Below are 23483 nucleotides of genomic sequence, written 5' to 3'. Positions count from 1 at the left end.
CATGTTGTCAAGTTGTTAAAAAAAAGCAAATTACCTGAAAAAAGTGCCGATTTAAAAAAAATTTATATCTCGATTGGCTAAAAGAATAAGCGAAATCAGTTATGCAAAATCGTTTAGTAGGTTCTAGTGTCATAAACACTCTTTTGAAATGATTCTTACTTCATACTTAAGTTGAGGATATATGTATGTACGTATTAGAAGGGTTTGAAAAATCACATGGGCCTACATTCAAACATCTGTTGTTTATTGTGGTGAAGCAAAAGCTAGTATGTGCTACTGCCCTAACGTCGACGACTGTCCACTGTCGAAATAGTCTGAAAACTGAAGCTACGCGGTCATCCATAACGAGCTCTTATATCATAAGGCCGGAAAAGAGCAGTTAACATATTTCAACTTAAAATGGGTCGACTTTCATTCTATAATATCGGTATGATTTAACGAAAACTATTGAAATCAATGTTTTGAACACAAACGTCTGCCAAGTTTGGGCTACATTTTAAAAATTTTATCCAGGGTCCTAGTGAAATTTTAATTATGTAGATGCGCCGAGGAGTATACAATTTTAATCCGGGAGACGAGACATCCACTTATACTGTTTATAATTTAGAGGGCGGCATCTTTGGCCGAATAGTTACTCCCTAACATTTCAAGGTGTTTTTCTGGTGTAGCTCTGCAGCATAGCGCGACAAAAACATCCGTTAGAAAGTCTTCGGAGCTACACCTAGAGCTTCTAGGAAAGTGACGTCGACGAAGGTATGAGTTGGAAGTCGCAGTCCTATGGCTTCTGTGGTATATGGTGTGAGGGTCAGGAGGCGTGGTAGCGGCTGGTGGTCGGGATTGCAACTGTTCGCACATCGGGAATTGTAGCTCTTAAAAACAGCCCTGACGCCCTGTGCCACGACAGTCATGAGTGTTAATAGACCATTAATAGCAACCGTAAGTCGCCTTTGTGCGTGACCGCCAAGGAGCCACAAATGATTTAAAGAAATTGTGTTCGCGGTGATTATTAGGAGTTAACCCCAGGTGAAACTACGCTTTGCCCGAGATATACAGACAAAATTGTGACCATTTTATGTATCTCTTCAGCAGATGCAGCAGTACCAATTCCAAACCCCCTGGGTAAGGTTCGAAGCCTCTCTAGAGTAAGTGAACGAGGGACAATCCCTCCGCAAGGAGCTACTCCTGAAAATATTTGAGTAATCTGCGAGATTTTGAAGCAAAAACCCGGATCTTTCCGAAATGGGAAAAACGTTGATTTCCTTAATTACATACAAACAAGACATTTCCTAAATATTATTTTTCTGAAGAGAAAAATCAAGCTTTTTAAAGTAAGAACACCGGCGTACCAGGCGCGCCGCTCACACCGCCGCCGCCGGTATATAATAAAACCTACGCCGCCGCCGCCGATAAAGTGATCGGCGTAAACCTCTACTGTGTGGCACCACATACACATAAGTATGGCACCTGCAAAAATTTACTTTTTTATTTTTAGTTTACTGAAAATTTTGGACATTAATTCGCCTTTGAAAGAGTAATAACGTCAATAGCATTAATTCCAAACTTGAAAGAATGTTATTAGATAGTATTAGTCGTCTACTACATTACGATTTTAAAAGTTTTAATAGCACTTATTAATAAACCAAAAAAAGCGCCACAGGCGAAAATGTGGAATAAAAAATCGGGCAATTTCTATCGCGGTTCAGCTCGTCCTAAAATATCTTCGGAGGTGATCGCGCCTTACATTTATTTTTATTTTTTAAAATGTCTTTATCAATAGGCAAATAAAAACAAAAAAAAAAATGTTAAAAATGTCTCATCGTATTTTAAGTTTTCCAAAGAGATCTAATGACAATTTACGATAGTTATATTGACGCTATTACACGTCACCAAAATTCCGAGCAAAATTTTTTATTTTTTCACAAATGTTATAAAAGAAGCTATCAAGACTAAAACTTGGACCCTAATCAGGATTTTTGTACTGAAAGGTAAAACTCTCAGTACTATTTAAAAATTTTGTTTGCTATTTGGAAATGAGCTTGAAAACGCTGTGATGCACATTCGCATCCGCGCCTATGACAAGCCGTCCTCTGCACCCTTTTGATCCTAGCCTTTTGAACTCCTCTGGTGGGGCTTCCACGTCATGGGCCATGTCGCAGGATGTTAGGATAAGTGACTACCGCTAGGGCTTCGGTGCTGAAGTTAGATAGCATGCACGAGTATAGGCGTTTATTTACCATGACTGTAGCTCTAACCCTGTTTTCCGTCTTTGCGTAATAAACGCTGAATCCGCGAGCACTGAGTCCAGAAACCTTTCCTCCAGATGACAGCCATGGCTCTTGTATCAGCGCCACATCAAACGAACCCTCCTCAAGAGTCAGGAGGAGCTCACTCGATGCCACTTTACTGTGTTGGAGGTTTATCTGTAAGACGCGCAGCGTCATTATCCGCCGCTGCGATCACGCAATACATTTTTTCCGCTGTTATTAATTTGGAGGATGTAGTTTAGCATATTAACACTTGTGTCTTTGCTGTCTTTTCTGAGGTACATGCCTTTCCAGTACTTATATTTTCCTCTTCGATCCACGTTGCAGATTTTGAGGTTTGTTTCCCGACATTCCGGCTAATTCGCCTCCTGGTTCTTGGCCTGGACCGTTAACCCTACCTCTTCTGCCTCTTAAAAGCAGGCTTGTCAGGTTCGATCGCTACCTCTTGCCTCTAGGGGCTTCTTCCTCTTCGATGCGGTTGCATAATTGAGGGTTGCTCGCAGCAAATCTTTCGTCTGTGAACTGTCTTCGACATTCTTCCACTGTCTCACGGGCCCATGCCAAGTGATCGCTCTCACCGTTGGTTGGGTGAAACACTGCGCCCAAATGCTGCATAATTCTTAATGCAGCCCGATATTTTGGGAGGGTTCTCCTAAGCACCCTAACTCGTTTCTCCCGTTCTAACATTAATTTTTTGTCCGGGCGAGTATGCCGCTCCTTTACCGAGCGCACTAACTGCACACTATCATCGCTATCCGCGTCCGAGTCATCGCTGATAGCGATTTCCTCTTCCCCGGCTTGTGACGCCATAGCCTTTTCCTTCGCATCCTTACTTTCTCTAAAAGTTTTTGAGTTCATCTTTATCGTACGACCACCTGCCAACAAGGCGGGCTCAGCGGTCTAATGTTAAAAATGGGGATGAAAACCGTCCGCCACAACAGCGCCTCTTGCTGTGGTAAGGCCATCATTACTTGGCGAGGCAGCCCGGTATCGGGAAGGCTCCGTTCAAATACAGTCGAAATGTCCCCTGTCTGCAAATCGTCCAATAGGCACGGTCCGCATAACACCCTGGATTAGGGGGTTGGCAGTTCTTGGTCACTGACATCCCGCCGCCCTCCTATGAAGCGAAACGGCTTAGATGCAGGCCCTAAACCGCTTTTGACTATAACTTAGCACACTTAATAATCGTTGGCTGCTGAATTGCATTTTTTACTCAAATTATAAATCAGAAAAAATAACAAAGCACATAGAGGGACTTAAGATCGTAAACTGAATAGAATACTTTGCGAATTGACTAATTGTTGTCTAAAATCTGCTTTGATTTTAAATTTGAAGTGAGAATTCCTAAAAACAAAAATATTTCTTTTGTTGATTCTACATTGTTTGATTTTCTACTACAATCAGTTTAATAGTCAAGAGTTCCCAAGGAAACGATACTGTTGTTTTGTCAACAGTATGCACAATGCTATTTCCAGTCAATTTTACTTTCATTCAAAACAACATGAACTATGAATTCTAATAAAATTGAAAGAGATACTTTAAAAATCAAGAGTGACGTTGAATTTTCACTTGCGGATTCTTTGGCTGAGTCTAGTGAAGTTGAAGAAGAAATTACCATGAACCAATTTCTAGATTTAATGAAAGTTTCCTGCACTCTGAATGATGTCATATCAGTTCATACGAATCAGTATGTAGTTTCAACTAGAAACATACCACCATTAAACACTCCAAGAGATGTACATTTAAAAAAAATGGTGGACAATAAACTTCATGATGTTTTAGGACTTAGATATAAAGACAAAGTGTTGGATTATCATATCTTGGAAATTTCTGGAACATCTATCAGGGGACATGCAAAAAATGACAACAATAGTTTAAGGCGAAATGCGAGCACTGACGGAATGGTAGTCGGCACGACTTCGAATAGAACGAAAAAAATAGATTCAAGAGTATTTCGTAGCGAGAACGCACAATCAAATTTGTTCAAAAGGCTAGATAACATCATTAATGAAGGCATGGTCGACTCAGTTCTATCATTTATTTGTCCGATACCAGTGTCTTCGGCTTTTCCAAATTTTAAACCTAAGCAAAAGAGGGAGCCAGGGAATTTTAAACCCTCTGCCTTAGAAAATTTGAATTTGCAACTTTTAAATGGTGCCACACGTTTTGTTAATATGGAAAGAGATATTTCTACGAATCGTAAAAATTATATAACTTACGATGATGCAAACCCTGTCAAGAAGATAATGAGTGCTAAAGGAGACAAAAAGGAGTAGAGCAATCACCTTTATTTAGTTTATTTTCTAACATTTGGCATATTTCAGATCAGAAGTTGTTATTCATGTTTGTGATGAGATAAAAAACATAACTAGAGACTTTCATTGCCCGCAAAAATTATTGGTTGACAAAATGGGATATTTCGCAGAAATTACAGCTGGACAAAAGCTAGATGAAATGGATATATCTGTGCATTGTGATATACAAATATTTGATTGGCTAATCAAATGGATGAAACAAACAGATTCTGCGGAATTATCTAGATGTAGAAAGCCTTTGTTTAAGGATGCGGAGAACGTACCACACTTGGATTCTAATAATGTAATTCCCATTCTAGTATCTGCCGAATTCTTACAAGTAAGAAAAAAAACTCCATCCGCTAAATTTGAATTGGGATTAGTAATTCATTAATTAGATCCTTCTTTTATCAATTACTACCTCAGTTGTTTTCAGTAAAAAGCAATTAAAAATTGGTTACTATGGAAAACAAATAAAAATAAAAATTAACAATTTTTTTTTCACATTATGTTTTGGGTAAACGTCCAGAACAGTGGTCGACTGCTAATACGTATCCAAAAATATCCGAGAGAGGGTAATTCTTTACTTTAGCTCACAACTGCTAATACGCATCCAAAAATATCCGGGAGGTGTCCAAAGGCGCGCTTTGAACCCAGGACCACGAATCCGTAAGCGGAAATTGAGAATTTTATTTCTTTTATACAAAGTATGCTTTTAGATTTTAAAAGAAAATTGTTTTTGTTTTTGTTTTTATCGGGCTATTGATAAATGATTCAAGGTTCGATGCGAGTTCATGGCCAGAACAATAATTTTTTTCTAATGATAATTATTATTGCTGATTTTTGATAGCCTTGTAAGTACTTATTATTGTAAAAAAATTTAATGAGCTGATAGGCCTTAGTTAAATAAAACACAATATTTAAAGTTGTGTTTTAGTTTTACTTCGTCGATATTTCGATTTCAGTCTGAAATCATCTTCAGGACTGTCAAACACAAATAGAAAAAAGGACTATTAGAATAATATTATATTTTGCATATAGGTATATAATAAAGCAACTTACACATATGCCTATGTTTGATCGACTGATCAGATGTTCAAAAATTAAGTATAACAAAGCATAACAACGAAAGTAAACAATAGAAAATACCGCAAGTGTAAACAAATTTTTGCAATAACAATAATACATAGGACAAAGAACAATAAGACAGAAAAAATGCATGAGCCATAACTATGGTGTTTAGTTGTTGTCATTGGATAGATTTTGAGCGGGATGTTGGCTGGACGCTGTTTGAATTTGCTGAGCACCGTGAAGCTTGCACTGCATTTTGTTGTTGTTTCAGCAATAGATGTCGATATGCATATGCACATTGGTCGGTGTCGCTTTTAAAATTCATTCTCTTATCATTAGGTGTGCTCATAATATGGAGCATTTCCAAAGTAAAACGCTTATTATAATGTTTCTCAATATCCAAGATAGAAACATTTTTGAAGTCAGGATAGTGACCAGTGTCCTTACAATGCGCTGTCAAGGCCGTCTTATTGTCCGAAGCAATGTTTCTAAGCTTTATATTGGACTTATGACCGGAAATCATTGTCTTTAGCTTTAATTTGGTTGTCCCCACATATACCTTATCGCATAAGTGGGACCCGTCACCGTTGCATGGAATTTTATAAATGATGTTGGATTTCTCATCTTTCGAGATTCTGTCCTTAGTATTGCTGTAAACCTGTCGTAACGTATTGTTATATGTGAACGCTAGTGTAATTTTCTCTTTATCATATAATTGCGATGTCTTTATTCTCTCCGATATTCCTGGAACATATACTATAGACTTGTATATTTTACTTTTCGTTTCACGTGTTGCCTCATCATTAGAGGTTCTAATTTTGAAATTTCGTATGAGTTTGTTGATGAGATTACTGGGGAATTCATTTTCTTCTAGAGTTTTCTTTATAATCGCAATATTCTTTCCATGGTATATTCTGTCGCTAATAGTGAGTACCCTACTGATGAAGTTTTTGGCTGTATTTAAAATTGTTTTCCTTTCATGGTGTGAGTTGTAGTTGATTAATCTTCCCGAAGCTGTGGGTTTTTTGTACCAGTCAAAATATATTTTATTGTTGTGCGTGTTTATTAGCGTGTCAAGGTATGGTAGTTGACCGTCTTTTTCGACCTCCACTGTAAATCTGATGTTCTTGTTGTAGCTGTTGAGTTCCTTCAGCATATTCTCTACTTCATCCGTTTTGACAATCGCAAATAAATCATCTACATATTTAGTTAGTAGGCGTGGTTTACATTTGGCTTCCATCTCAAATCTTGTTAGCAGCTCTTCCATGACGATGTCTGCTATGACCGGGGAGGCTGGGGAACCCATGGGCATTCCTGTCCGTTGTTCATATATCTTTTCATTGTATTTGAAATATCTATTCTCCTTTATACAAAATTTGACAATCGTTAAAAAAAGTTCCCTTGTTAACGTTGTGTACTCTTTTATTTCATCCCACTTTGAAGAAATGATTTCCAAGGCCACATCAACTGGAATGCTTGGGAACAGGGAGACTACGTCGAAGGACACCAAGCATTCATCATCATATATGTACGTGCCCCCCACTTTGTTTTTAAATTCTGTCGAGTCCTTAACATTATACTTGGACGACATAGTAACTTTTTCAAGAATTTTCACGACATATTTACATAAATTGTATGACGGGGAGTCAATCGAGGAGCATATAGGCCGTACAGGTATATTTTCTTTGTGGATTTTTGGTAATCCGTAAATTCTCGGTGTGTTTGCGTTTTTACATAGTAGAAATTTCTTTTCTTGGGCATCTATATTGCCATTGTTGAACATTCGTTGTACTAATTCATTGTTTTTCTCCTGTAATTTGTTAGTCGGATCGCGTTTTAAAACCCTGTAGGTAGAGATGTCGTTGACTACCGTCTGTATTTTTGAGTCGTATTCTTTTTTGTCCATGACAACCGTAACATTGCCCTTGTCGGCATTAAGTATGATTAACTGTTTGTTTTGTTTGAGGAACCGTTTTGTGTCTTCTAAGGTTTGGCATATAAATTTGTCTCGGAATGAAGTCGTCTTTTTCTTTAAGTGATCCTGTATTAGTGTCGTGAAATTATTTCTGGCTATTTCTTGCATATCTCTATCTTTTACAGTTTGTATGATGTTCTCCCCGTCTGCTATAAACTTAAACAATGGAAACTTCTCATTATCGGACGCAAGGGCGTATTTTGGGCCAAGGGATAATAGCCACTGTATGTTGTGTGGAATTTCTATCTGTGTTAGGTTTCGAAACCATTGTGGGACTACCCTAATATTTAATTTTTCCATTTCTTTTTGTCTTAGTTTTTCGTACTTGTTGGTTTGTGTCTTTTTGATATTGTTGGTAAGTTTGTCCAGCAGTACATTTTCACTGTCGAAAAACTTTTTTGAGTGATGCAAGTCAAGTATATGAGAAATCTCTGTTTTCATTTTTTCCGATTCCCTCTTTTTTTGTCTTAGGAGTTCATGTTTGATACATATTATGATGTTTAATAATTTTATTTGCACTTTGCTAATATATGTGGACACTCTGTTAGTGAACTTACTTGGTATCCTGCTGCTACTGGTGTTGTTGCTTATGATGTACATGATCGTTTTTGTTGCATCACTAATAAAATTCGGTGTTAGTCCGCTCCGCTTGCATCTCTCCAAAAACTTGGTCGACTGGGATAGTTTTGTAATTTGTTTTTTATTTAACTTGTGTTTTATTTAACTAAGGCCTATCAGCTCATTAAATTTTTTTACAATAATAAGATAATTATTATTATTATTTTTTTTTTTTTAATTTTTCTAAATTTGAAAAATTGTATTTTGTTTTTGCAATTGTAAGTAGAAAATGTTTCAGACAACCTGCCATAGCTGCGCAGATAGATCCATTTCGAAGGGTGCTAAGCTTTCATCATCAGTACGCTTTAGGTACGCTGCGCTAACCATTTAGCTATACAGCGGTGGTTTGTTGGACTGATAAATTGCTACTTCTATTCCTCTTTACCACCTATATTTAATCAGCGTTGCGCCATCTGTTGTAAGACACTGATAATGCTGGATTTTTGTTTATTGTCAATTACTTTTTTTGACATTCCCTAGTGCTCATGGTTTATTAACAATTGTTTTTGTTTTTATCGGCCTATTGATAAACGATTCAAGTTTCGATTCGAGCTCAAGGCCAGAACAATAATTTTTTTCTAATGATAATTATTGTTATTTTTTAATTTTTGTAAATTTGAAGAATTGTATTTTGTTTTTGGAAAAAACATTAGAAAAAAATTATTGTTCTGGCCTTGAGCTCGAATCGAACCTTGAATCATTTATCAATAGGCCGATAAAAACAAAAACAATTGTTAATAAACCATGAGCACTTGGGAATGTCAAACAAAGTAATTGACAATAAACAAAAATCCAGCATTATCAGTGATTTGCACCAGATGGCGCAACACTGAATAAATATAGTTGGTAAAAAGGAATAGAAGTAGCAAATTTGCCAGTCAAACAAACCACCGCTGTATAGCTAAATGGTTAGCGCAGAATGCCTAAAGCGTACTGATGATGAAGGCTTAGCACCCTTCGAAATTGATTTATCTGCGCAGCTTTGGCAGGTTGTTTGGAAAAAAAGTTTCTACTTACTATTCCAAAAACAAAATACAATTTTTCAAATTTAGAAAAATTAAGAAGTAACAATAATTATCATTAGAAAAAATATTGTTCTGGCCTTGAGCTCGAATCGAACCTTGAATCATTTATCATTAGGCCGATAAAAACAAAAACAATTGTTAATAAACCATGAGCATTTGGGAATGTCAAACAAAGTAATTAACAATAAACATAACTCCAGCATTATCAGTGATTTGCACCAGATGGCGCAACACTGAATAAATATGGTTGTAAAAAGGAATAGAAGTAGCAAATTTGCCAGTCAAACAAACCACCGCTGTATAGCTAAATGGTTAGCGCAGCATGCCTGAAGCGTACTGATGATGAAGGCTTAGCACCCTTCGAAATGGATCTATCTGCCCAGCTATGGCAGGTTGTCTGAAAAATTTTCTACTTACTATTCCAAAAACAAAATACAATTTTTAAAATTTAGAAAAATTAAAAAATAACAATAATTATCATTAGAAAAAAATTAGTTTTCTGGCCTTGAGCTCGAATCGAACCTTGAATCATTTATCAATAGGCCGATAAAAACAAAAACAATTGTTAATAAACCATGAGCACTTGGGAATGTCAAACAAAGTAATTGACAATAAACAAAAATCCAGCATTATCAGTGATTTGCACCAGATGGCGCAACACTGAATAAATATAGTTGGTAAAAAGGAATAGAAGTAGCAAATTTGCCAGTCAAACAAACCACCGCTCTATAGCTAAATGGTTAGCGCAGCATGCCTAAAGCGTACTGATGATGAAGTCTTAGCACCCTTCGAAATGGATCTATCTGCGCGGCTATGGCAGGTTGTCTGAAAAATTTTCTACTTACTATTCCAAAAACAAAATACAATTTTTCAAATTTAGAAAAATTAAAAAATAACAATAGTTATCATTAGAAAAAAATTATTGTTGAGGCCTTGAGCTCGAATCGAACCTTGAATCATTTATCAATAAGCCGATAAAAACAAAAGCAATTGTTAATAAGCCATGAGCACTTGGGAATGTCAAACAAAGTAATTGACAATAAACAAAAATCCAGCATTATCAGTGATTTGCACCAGATGGCGCAACAATGAATAAATATAGTTGGTAAAAAGGAATAGATGTAGCAAATTTGCCAGTCACACAATCCACCGCTGTATACCTAAATGGTTAGCGCAGCATGCCTAAAGCGTACTGATGATGAAAACTTAGCACCCTTCGAAATGGATCTATCTGCGCAGCTATGGCAGGTTGTCTGAAAAATTTTCTACTTACTATTCCAAAAACAAAATACAATTTTTTAAATTTAGAAAAATTAAAAAATAACAATAATTATCATTAGAAAAAAATTATTGTTCTGGCCTTGAGCTCGAATCGAACCTTGAATCATTTATCAATAGGCTGATAAAATCAAAAACAATTGTTAAGAAACCATGAGCACTTGGGAATGTCAAACAAAGTAATTGACAATAAACAAAAATCCAGCATTATCAGTGATTTGCACCAGATGGTGCAACACTGAATAAATATAGTTGGTAAAAACGAATAGAAGTAGCAAATTTGCCAGTCAAACAAACCAACGCTGTATACCTAAATGGTTAGCGCAGCATGCCTAAAGCGTACTGATGATGAAAACTTAGCACCCTTCGAAATGGATCTATCTGCGCAGCTATGGCAGGTTGTCTGAAAAATTGTCTACTTACTATTCCAAAAACAAAACACAATTTTTAAAATTTAGAAAAATTAAAAAATAACAATAATTTTCATTAGAAAAAAATTATTGTTCTGGCTTTGAGCTCGAATCGAACCTTGAATCATTTATCAATAGGCCGATAAAAACAAAAACAATTGTTAATAAACCATGAGCACTTGGGAATGTCAAACAAAGTAATTGACAATAAACAAAAATCCAGCATTATCAGTGATTTGCACCAGATGGCGCAACACTCAATAAATATAGTTGGTAAAAAGGAATTGAAGTAGCAAATTTGCCAGTCAAACAAACCACCGCTGTATAGCTAAATGGTTAGCGCAGCATGCCTAAAGCGTACTGATGATGAAGGCTTAGCACCCTTCGAAATGGATCAACAGCGCAGCTATGGCAGGTTGTCTGAAAAATTTTCTACTTACTATTCCAAAAACAAAATACAATTTTTCAAATTTAGAAAAATTAAAAAATAACAATAATTATCATTAGAAAAAAATTATTGTTCTGGCCTTGAGCTCGAATCGAACCTTGAATCATTTATCAATAGGCCGATAAAAACAAAAACAATTGTTAATAAACCATGAGCACTTGGGAATGTCAAACAAAGTAATTGACAATAAACAAAAATCCAGCATTATCAGTGATTTGCACCAGATGGCGCAACACTGAATAAATATAGTTGGTAAAAAGGAATAGAAGTAGCAAATTTGCCAGTCAAACAAACCACCGCTGTATAGCTAAATGGTTAGCGCAGAATGCCTAAAGCGTACTGATGATGAAGGCTTAGCACCCTTCGAAATTGATTTATCTGCGCAGCTATGGCAGGTTGTTTGAAAAAAAATTTTCTACTTACTATTCCAAAAACAAAATACAATTTTTCAAATTTAGAAAAATTAAAAAGTAACAATAATTATCATTAGAAAAAAATATTGTTCTGGCCTTGAGCTCGAATCGAACCTTGAATCATTTATCATTAGGCCGATAAAAACAAAAACAATTGTTAATAAACCATGAGCATTTGGGAATGTCAAACAAAGTAATTGACAATAAACAAAAATCCAGCATTATCAGTGATTTGCACCAGATGGCGCAACACTGAATAAATATAGTCGGTAAAAAGGAATTGAAGTAGCAAATTTTCCGGTCAAACAAACCACCGCTGTATAGCTAAATGGTTAGCGCAGCATGCCTAAAGCGTACTGATGATGAAAACTTAGCACCCTTCGAAATGGATCTATCTGCGCAGCTATGGCAGGTTGTCTGAAACATTTTCTACTTACTATTCCAAAAACAAAATACAATTTTTTAAATTTAGAAAAATTAAAAAATAACAATAGTTATCATTAGAAAAAAATTATTGTTAAGGCCTTGAGCTCGAATCGAACCTTGAATCATTTATCAATAAGCCGATAAAAACAAAAGCAATTGTTAATAAGCCATGAGCACTTGGGAATGTCAAACAAAGTAATCGACAATAAACAAAAATCCAGCATTATCAGTGATTTGCACCAGATGGTGCAACACTGAATAAATATAGTTGGTAAAAACGAATAGAAGTAGCAAATTTGCCAGTCAAACAAACCAACGCTGTATACCTAAATGGTTAGCGCAGCATGCCTAAAGCGTACTGATGATGAAAACTTAGCACCCTTCGAAATGGATCTATCTGCGCAGCTATGGCAGGTTGTCTGAAAAATTTTCTATTTACTATTCCAAAAACAAAACACAATTTTTAAAATTTAGAAAAATTAAAAAATAACAATAATTATCATTAGAAAAAAATTATTGTTGTGGCCTTGAGCTCGAATCGAACCTTGAATCATTTATCAATAGGCCGATAAAGACAAAAACTATTGTTAATAAACCATGAGCATGGGAATGTCAAACAAAGTAATTGACAATAAACAAAAATCCAGCATTATCAGTGATTTGCACCAGATGGCGCAACACTGAATAAATATAGTTGGTAAAAAGGAATAGAATTAGCAAATTTGCCAGTCAAACAAACCACCGCTGTATAGCTAAATGGTTAGCGCAGCATGCCTAAAGCGTGCTGATGATGAAGGCTTAGCACCCTTCGAAATGGATCTATCTGCGCAGCTATGGCAGGTTGTCTGAAAAATTTTTTACTTACTATTCCAAAAACAAAATACAATTTGGAAAAATTAAAAAATAACAATAATTATCATTAGAAAAAAATTATTGTTCTGGCCTTGAGCTCGAATCGAACCTTGAATCATTTATCAATAGGCCGATAAAAACAAAAACAATTGTTAATAAACCATGAGCACTTAGGAATGTCAAACAAAGTAATTGACAATAAACAAAAATCCAGCATTATCAGTGATTTGCACCAGATGGCGCAACACTGAATAAATATAGTTGGTAAAAAGGAATTGAAGTAGCAAATTTGCCAGTCAAACAAACCACCGCTGTATAGCTAAATGGTTAGCGCAGCATGCCTAAAGCGTACTGATGATGAAGGCTTAGCACCCTTCGAAATGGATCAACAGCGCAGCTATGGCAGGTTGTCTGAAAAATTTTCTACTTACTATTCCAAAAACAAAATAAAATTTTTCAAATTTAGAAAAATTAAAAAATAACAATAATTATCATTAGAAAAAAATTATTGTTCTGGCCTTGAGCTCGAATCGAACCTTGGATCATTTATCAATAGGCCGATAAGAACAAAAACTATTGTTAATAAACCATGCGCACTTGGGAATGTCAAACAAAGTAATTAACAATAAATAAAAATCCAGCATTATCAGTGATTTGCACCAGATCGCGCAACACTGAATAAATATAGTTTGTAAAAAGGAATAGAAGTAGCAAATTTGCCAGTCAAACAAACCACCGCTGTATAGCTAAATGGTTAGCGCAGCATGCCTAAAGCGTACTGATGATGAAGGCTTAGCACCCTTCGAAATGGATCTATCTGCCCAGCTATTGCAGGTTGTCTGAAAAATGTTCTACTTACTATTCCAAAAACAAAATACAATTTTTAAAATTTAGAAAAATTAAAAAATAACAATAATTATCATTAGAAAAAAATTATTTTTCTGGCCTTGAGCTCGAATCGAACCTTGAATCATTTATCAATAGGCCGATAAAAACAAAAAAAATTGTTAATAAACCATGAGCACTTGGGAATGTCAAACAAAGTAATTGACAATAAACAAAAATCCAGCATTATCAGTGATTTGCACCAGATGGCGCAACACTGAATAAATATAGTTGGTAAAAAGGAATAGAAGTAGCAAATTTGCCAGTCAAACAAACCACCGCTGTATAGCTAAATGGTTAGCGCAGCATGCCTAAAGCGTACTGATGATGAAGTCTTAGCACCCTTCGAAATGGATCTATCTGCGCGGCTATGGCAGGTTGTCTGAAACATTTTCTACTTACCATTCCAAAAACAAAATACAATTTTTCAAATTTAGAAAAATTAAAAAATAACAATAGTTATCATTAGAAAAAAATTATTGTTAAGGCCTTGAGCTCGAATCGAACCTTGAATCATTTATCAATAAGCCGATAAAAACAAAAGCAATTGTTAATAAACCATGAGCATGGGAATGTCAAACAAAGTAATTGACAATAAACAAAAATCCAGCATTATCAGTAATTTGCACCAGATGGCGCAACACTGAATAAATATAGTTGGTAAAAAGGAATAGAATTAGCAAATTTGCCAGTCAAACAAACCACCGCTGTATAGCTAAATGGTTAGCGCAGCATGCCTAAAGCGTGCTGATGATGAAGGCTTAGCACCCTTCGAAATGGATCTATCTGCGCAGCTATGGCAGGTTGTCTGAAAAATTTTTTACTTACTATTCCAAAAACAAAATACAATTTGGAAAAATTAAAAAATAACAATAATTATCATTAGAAAAAAATTATTGTTCTGGCTTTGAGCTCGAATCGAACCTTGAATCATTTATCAATAGGCCGATAAAAACAAAAGCAATTGTTAATAAACCATGAGCACTTGGGAATGTCAAACAAAGTAATTGACAATAAACAAAAATCCAGCATTATCAGTGATTTGCACCAGATGGCGCAACACTGAATAAATATAGTTGGTAAAAAGGAATTGAAGTAGCAAATTTGCCAGTCAAACAAACCACCGCTGTATAGCTAAATGGTAAGCGCAGCATGCCTAAAGCGTACTGATGATGAAGGTTAGCACCCTTCGAAATGGATCAACAGCGCAGCTATGGCAGGTTGTCTGAAAAATTTTCTACTTACTATTCCAAAAACAAAATACAATTTTTCAAATTTAGAAAAATAACAATAATTATCATTAGAAAAAAATTATTGTTCTGGCCTTGAGCTCGAATCGAACCTTGAATCATTTATCAATAGGCCGATAAAAACAAAAACAATTGTTAATAAACCATGAGCACTTGGGAATGTCAAACAAAGTAATTGACAATAAACAAAAATCCAGCATTATCAGTGATTTGCACCAGATGGCGCAACACTGAATAAATATAGTTGGTAAAAAGGAATAGAAGTAGCAAATTTGCCAGTCAAACAAACCACCGCTGTATAGCTAAATGGTTAGCGCAGAATGCCTAAAGCGTACTGATGATGAAGGCTTAGCACCCTTCGAAATTGATTTATCTGCGCAGCTATGGCAGGTTGTTTGAAAAAAAATTTTCTACTTACTATTCCAAAAACAAAATACAATTTTTCAAATTTAGAAAAATTAAAAAGTAACAATAATTATCATTAGAAAAAAATATTGTTCTGGCCTTGAGCTCGAATCGAACCTTGAATCATTTATCATTAGGCCGATAAAAACAAAAACAATTGTTAATAAACCATGAGCATTTGGGAATGTCAAACAAAGTAATTGACAATAAACAAAAATCCAGCATTATCAGTGATTTGCACCAGATGGCGCAACACTGAATAAATATAGTCGGTAAAAAGGAATTGAAGTAGCAAATTTGCCGGTCAAACAAACCACCGCTGTATAGCTAAATGGTTAGCGCAGCATGCCGAAAGCGTACTGATGATGAAGGCTTAGCACCCTTCGAAATGGATCAACTGCGCAGCTATGGCAGGTTGTCTGAAAAATTTTCTACTTACTATTCCAAAAACAAAATACAATTTTTCAAATTTAGAAAAATTAAAAAATAACAATAATTATCATTAGAAAAAAATTATTGTTCTGGCCTTGAGCTCGAATCGAACCTTGAATCATTTATCAATAGGCCGATAAAAACAAAAACAATTGTTAATAAACCATGAGCACTTGGGAATGTCAAACAAAGTAATTGACAATAAACAAAAATCCAGCATTATCAGTGATTTGCACCAGATGGCGCAACACTGAATAAATATAGTTGGTAAAAAGGAATAGAAGTAGCAAATTTGCCAGTCAAACAAACCACCGCTGTATAGCTAAATGGTTAGCGCAGCATGCCTAAAGCGTACTGATGATGAAGTCTTAGCACCCTTCGAAATGGATCTATCTGCGCGGCTATGGCAGGTTGTCTGAAACATTTTCTACTTACTATTCCAAAAACAAAATACAATTTTTCAAATTTAGAAAAATTAAAAAATAACAATAGTTATCATTAGAAAAAAATTATTGTTAAGGCCTTGAGCTCGAATCGAACCTTGAATCATTTATCAATAAGCCGATAAAAACAAAAGCAATTGTTAATAAGCCATGAGCACTTGGGAATGTCAAACAAAGTAATCGACAATAAACAAAAATCCAGCATTATCAGTGATTTGCACCAGATGGCGCAACAATGAATAAATATAGTTGGTAAAAAGGAATAGATGTAGCAAATTTGCCAGTCACACAATCCACCGCTGTATACCTAAATGGTTAGCGCAGCATGCCTAAAGCGTACTGATGATGAAAACTTAGCACCCTTCGAAATGGATCTATCTGCGCAGCTATGGCAGGTTGTCTGAAACATTTTCTACTTACTATTCCAAAAACAAAATACAATTTTTTAAATTTAGAAAAGTTAAAAAATAACAATAATTATCATTAGAAAAAAATTATTGTTCTGGCCTTGAGCTCGAATCGAACCTTGAATCATTTATCAATAGGCTGATAAAATCAAAAACAATTGTTAATAAACCATGAGCACTTGGGAATGTCAAACAAAGTAATTGACAATAAACAAAAATCCAGCATTATCAGTGATTTGCACCAGATGGTGCAACACTGAATAAATATAGTTGGCAAAAACGAATAGAAGTAGCAAATTTGCCAGTCAAACAAACCAACGCTCTATACCTAAATGGTTAGCGCAGCATGCCTAAAGCGTACTGATGATGAAAACTTAGCACCCTTCGAAATGGATCTATCTGCGCAGCTATGGCAGGTTGTCTGAAAAATTTTCTACTTACTATTCCAAAAACAAAACACAATTTTTAAAATTTAGAAAAATTAAAAAATAACAATAATTATCATTAGAAAAAAATTATTGTTGTGGCCTTGAGCTCGAATCGAACCTTGAATCATTTATCAATAGGCCGATGAAGACAAAAACTATTGTTAATAAACCATGAGCATGGGAATGTCAAACAAAGTAATTGACAATAAACAAAAATCCAGCATTATCAGTGATTTGCACCAGATGGCGCAACACTGAATAAATATAGTTGGTAAAAAGGAATAGAATTAGCAAATTTGCCAGTCAAACAAACCACCGCTGTATAGCTAAATGGTTAGCGCAGCATGCCTAGAGCGTGCTGATGATGAAGGCTTAGCACCCTTCGAAATGGATCTATCTGCGCAGCTATGGCAGGTTGTCTGAAAAATTTTTTACTTACTATTCCAAAAACAAAATACAATTTTTTAAATTTAGAAAAGTTAAAAAATAACAATAATTATCATTAGAAAAAAATTATTGTTCTGGCCTTGAGCTCGAATCGAACCTTGAATCATTTATCAATAGGCCGATAAAAACAAAAACAATTGTTAATAAACCATGAGCACTTGGGAATGTCAAACAAAGTAATTGACAATAAACAAAAATCCAGCATTATCAGTGATTTGCACCAGATGGCGCAACACTGAATAAATATAGTTGGTAAAAAGGAATTGAAGTAGCAAATTTGCCAGTCAAACAAACCACCGCTGTATAGCTAAATGGTTAGCGCAGCATGCCTAAAGCGTACTGATGATGAAGGCTTAGCACCCTTCGAAATGGATCAACAGCGCAGCTATGGCAGGTTGTCTGAAAAATTTTCTACTTACTATTCCAAAAACAAAATAAAATTTTTCAAATTTAGAAAAATTAAAAAATAACAATAATTATCATTAGAAAAAAATTATTGTTCTGGCCTTGAACTCGAATCGAACCTTGGATCATTTATCAATAGGCCGATAAGAACAAAAACTATTGTTAATAAACCATGCGCACTTGGGAATGTCAAACAAAGTAATTAACAATAAATAAAAATCCAGCATTATCAGTGATTTGCACCAGATCGCGCAACACTGAATAAATATAGTTTGTAAAAAGGAATAGAAGTAGCAAATTTGCCAGTCAAACAAACCACCGCTGTATAGCTAAATGGTTAGCGCAGCATGCCTAAAGCGTACTGATGATGAAGGCTTAGCACCCTTCGAAATGGATCTATCTGCCCAGCTATTGCAGGTTGTCTGAAAAATTTTCTACTTACTATTCCAAAAACAAAATACAATTTTTAAAATTTAGAAAAATTAAAAAATAACAATAATTATCATTAGAAAAAAATTATTTTTCTGGCCTTGAGCTCGAATCGAACCTTGAATCATTTATCAATAGGCCGATAAAAACAAAAAAAATTGTTAATAAACCATGAGCACTTGGGAATGTCAAACAAAGTAATTGACAATAAACAAAAATCCAGCATTATCAGTGATTTGCACCAGATGGCGCAACACTGAATAAATATAGTTGGTAAAAAGGAATAGAAGTAGCAAATTTGCCAGTCAAACAAACCACCGCTGTATAGCTAAATGGTTAGCGCAGAATGCCTAAAGCGTACTGATGATGAAGGCTTAGCACCCTTCGAAATTGATTTATCTGCGCAGCTATGGCAGGTTGTTTGAAAAAAAATTTTCTACTTACTATTCCAAAAACAAAATACAATTTTTCAAATTTAGAAAAATTAAAAAGTAACAATAATTATCATTAGAAAAAAATATTGTTCTGGCCTTGAGCTCGAATCGAACCTTGAATCATTTATCATTAGGCCGATAAAAACAAAAACAATTGTTAATAAACCATGAGCATTTGGGGATGTCAAACAAAGTAATTGACAATAAACAAAAATCCAGCATTATCAGTGATTTGCACCAGATGGCGCAACACTGAATAAATATAGTCGGTAAAAAGGAATTGAAGTAGCAAATTTGCCGGTCAAACAAACCACCGCTGTATAGCTAAATGGTTAGCGCAGCATGCCGAAAGCGTACTGATGATGAAGGCTTAGCACCCTTCGAAATGGATCAACTGCGCAGCTATGGCAGGTTGTCTGAAAAATTTTCTACTTACTATTCCAAAAACAAAATACAATTTTTCAAATTTTGAAAAATTAAAAAATAACAATAATTATCATTAGAAAAAAATTATTGTTCTGGCCTTGAGCTCGAATCGAACCTTGAATCATTTATCAATAGGCCGATAAAAACAAAAACAATTGTTAATAAACCATGAGCACTTGGGAATGTCAAACAAAGTAATTGACAATAAACAAAAATCCAGCATTATCAGTGATTTGCACCAGATGGCGCAACACTGAATAAATATAGTTGGTAAAAAGGAATAGAAGTAGCAAATTTGCCAGTCAAACAAACCACCGCTGTATAGCTAAATGGTTAGCGCAGCATGCCTAAAGCGTACTGATGATGAAGTCTTAGCACCCTTCGAAATGGATCTATCTGCGCGGCTATGGCAGGTTGTCTGAAAAATTTTCTACTTACTATTCCAAAAACAAAATACAATTTTTCAAATTTAGAAAAATTAAAAAATAACAATAGTTATCATTAGAAAAAAATTATTGTTAAGGCCTTGAGCTCGAATCGAACCTTGAATCATTTATCAATAAGCCGATAAAAACAAAAGCAATTGTTAATAAGCCATGAGCACTTGGGAATGTCAAACAAAGTAATCGACAATAAACAAAAATCCAGCATTATCAGTGATTTGCACCAGATGGCGCAACAATGAATAAATATAGTTGGTAAAAAGGAATAGATGTAGCAAATTTGCCAGTCACACAATCCACCGCTGTATACCTAAATGGTTAGCGCAGCATGCCTAAAGCGTACTGATGATGAAAACTTAGCACCCTTCGAAATGGATCTACCTGCGCAGCTATGGCAGGTTGTCTGAAACATTTTCTACTTACTATTCCAAAAACAAAATACAATTTTTTAAATTTAGAAAAATTAAAAAATAACAATAATTATCATTAGAAAAAATTTATTGTTCTGGCCTTGAGCTCGAATCGAACCTTGAATCATTTATCAATAGGCTGATAAAATCAAAAACAATTGTTAATAAACCATGAGCACTTGGGAATGTCAAACAAAGTAATTGACAATAAACAAAAATCCAGCATTATCAGTGATTTGCACCAGATGGTGCAACACTGAATAAATATAGTTGGTAAAAACGAATAGAAGTAGCAAATTTGCCAGTCAAACAAACCAACGCTGTATACCTAAATGGTTAGCGCAGCATGCCTAAAGCGTACTGATGATGAAAACTTAGCACCCTTCGAAATGGATCTATCTGCGCAGCTATGGCAGGTTGTCTGAAAAATTTTCTACTTACTATTCCAAAAACAAAACACAATTTTTAAAATTTAGAAAAATTAAAAAATAACAATAATTATCATTAGAAAAAAATTATTGTTGTGGCCTTGAGCTCGAATCGAACCTTGAATCATTTCTCAATAGGCCGATAAAGACAAAAACTATTGTTAATAAACCATGAGCATGGGAATGTCAAACAAAGTAATTGACAATAAACAAAAATCCAGCATTATCAGTGATTTGCACCAGATGGCGCAACACTGAATAAATATAGTTGGTAAAAAGGAATAGAATTAGCAAATTTGCCAGTCAAACAAACCACCGCTGTATAGCTAAATGGTTAGCGCAGCATGCCTAAAGCGTGCTGATGATGAAGGCTTAGCACCCTTCGAAATGGATCTATCTGCGCAGCTATGGCAGGTTGTCTGAAAAATTTTTTACTTACTATTCCAAAAACAATATACAATTTGGAAAAATTAAAAAATAACAATAATTATCATTAGAAAAAAATTATTGTTCTGGCCTTGAGCTCGAATCGAACCTTGAATCATTTATCAATAGGCCGATAAAAACAAAAACAATTGTTAATAAACCATGAGCTCTTGGGAATGTCAAACAAAGTAATTGACAATAAACAAAAATCCAGCATTATCAGTGATTTGCACCAGATGGCGCAACACTGAATAAATATAGTTGGTAAAAAGGAATTGAAGTAGCAAATTTGCCAGTCAAACAAACCACCGCTGTATAGCTAAATGGTTAGCGCAGCATGCCTAAAGCGTACTGATGATGAAGGCTTAGCACCCTTCGAAATGGATCAACAGCGCAGCTATGGCAGGTTGTCTGAAAAATTTTCTACTTACTATTCCAAAAACAAAATAAAATTTTTCAAATTTAGAAAAATTAAAAAATAACAATAATTATCATTAGAAAAAAATTATTGTTCTGGCCTTGAGCTCGAATCGAACCTTGGATCATTTATCAATAGGCCGATAAGAACAAAAACTATTGTTAATAAACCATGCGCACTTGGGAATGTCAAACAAAGTAATTAACAATAAATAAAAATCCAGCATTATCAGTGATTTGCACCAGATCGCGCAACACTGAATAAATATAGTTTGTAAAAAGGAATAGAAGTAGCAAATTTGCCAGTCAAACAACCCACCGCTGTATAGCTAAATGGTTAGCGCAGCATGCCTAAAGCGTACTGATGATGAAGGCTTAGCACCCTTCGAAATGGATCTATCTGCCCAGCTATTGCAGGTTGTCTGAAAAATTTTTTACTTACTATTCCAAAAACAAAATACAATTTTTAAAATTTTGAAAAATTAAAAAATAACAATAATTATCATTAGAAAAAAATTATTTTTCTGGCCTTGAGCTCGAATCGAACCTTGAATCATTTATCAATAGGCCGATAAAAACAAAAAAAATTGTTAATAAACCATGAGCACTTGGGAATGTCAAACAAAGTAATTGACAATAAACAAAAATCCAGCATTATCAGTGATTTGCACCAGATGGCGCAACACTGAATAAATATAGTTGGTAAAAAGGAATAGAAGTAGCAAATTTGCCAGTCAAACAAACCACCGCTGTATAGCTAAATGGTTAGCGCAGCATGCCTAAAGCGTACTGATGATGAAGTCTTAGCACCCTTCGAAATGGATCTATCTGCGCGGCTATGGCAGGTTGTCTGAAAAATTTTCTACTTACTATTCCAAAAACAAAATACAATTTTTCAAATTTAGAAAAATTAAAAAATAACAATAGTTATCATTAGAAAAAAATTATTGTTCAGGCCTTGAGCTCGAATCGAACCTTGAATCATTTATCAATAAGCCGATAAAAACAAAAGCAATTGTTAATAAGCCATGAGCACTTGGGAGTGTCAAACAAAGTAATTGACAATAAACAAAAATTCAGCATTATCAGTGATTTGCACCAGATGGCGCAACAATGAATAAATATAGTTGGTAAAAAGGAATAGATGTAGCAAATTTGCCAGTCACACAATCCACCGCTGTATACCTAAATGGTTAGCGCAGCATGCCTAAAGCGTACTGATGATGAAAACTTAGCACCCTTCGAAATGGATCTATCTGCGCAGCTATGGCAGGTTGTCTGAAAAATTTTCTACTTACTATTCCAAAAACAAAATACAATTTTTTAAATTTAGAAAAATTAAAAAATAACAATAATTATCATTAGAAAAAAATTATTGTTCTGGCCTTGAGCTCGAATCGAACCTTGAATCATTTATCAATAGGCCGATAAAATCAAAAACAATTGTTAATAAACCATGAGCACTTGGGAATGTCAAACAAAGTAATTGACAATAAACAAAAATCCAGCATTATCAGTGATTTGCACCAGATGGTGCAACACTGAATAAATATAGTTGGTAAAAACGAATAGAAGTAGCAAATTTGCCAGTCAAACAAACCAACGCTGTATACCTAAATGGTTAGCGCAGCATGCCTAAAGCGTACTGATGATGAAAACTTAGCACCCTTCGAAATGGATCTATCTGCGCAGCTATGGCAGGTTGTCTGAAAAATTTTCTGCTTACTATTCCAAAAACAAAACACAAGTTTTAAAATTTAGAAAAATTAAAAAATAACAATAATTATCATTAGAAAAAAATTATTGTTGTGGCCTTGAGCTCGAATCGAACCTTGAATCATTTATCAATAGGCCGATAAAAACAAAACTATTGTTAATAAACCATGAGCATGGG

The 23483-nt window shown here is 34.9% G+C and overlaps 1 protein-coding gene across 3 annotated transcripts in view; it reads left to right on the top strand.

Annotated features, from left to right (window-relative positions):
- Positions 1-4409: 4409 nt before the first annotated feature.
- Positions 4410-23483, top strand: part of LOC137253953 (SANT and BTB domain regulator of class switch recombination) — a 474140-nt gene continuing 455066 nt past the window's right edge. For all 3 annotated transcript variants that reach the window (XR_010953939.1, XM_067791558.1, XM_067791557.1), the window contains exons 1-2: positions 4410-4536; positions 4589-4898. Coding sequence is in view for 2 of the 3 variants with exons in the window: in XM_067791558.1 (XP_067647659.1) it covers positions 4439-4536; positions 4589-4898 (408 nt within the window). In the remaining variant the exon portion in view is untranslated. The remainder of the gene's footprint in view (positions 4537-4588; positions 4899-23483) is intronic.

The sequence above is a fragment of the Eurosta solidaginis genome, chromosome 5, assembly GCF_040869045.1.
Source record: "Eurosta solidaginis isolate ZX-2024a chromosome 5, ASM4086904v1, whole genome shotgun sequence".
Taxonomy (NCBI): domain Eukaryota; kingdom Metazoa; phylum Arthropoda; class Insecta; order Diptera; family Tephritidae; genus Eurosta; species Eurosta solidaginis.
The sequence above is the reverse complement of the archived record's forward strand: the minus strand, read 5'-3'. Positions and strand labels throughout refer to the sequence as shown.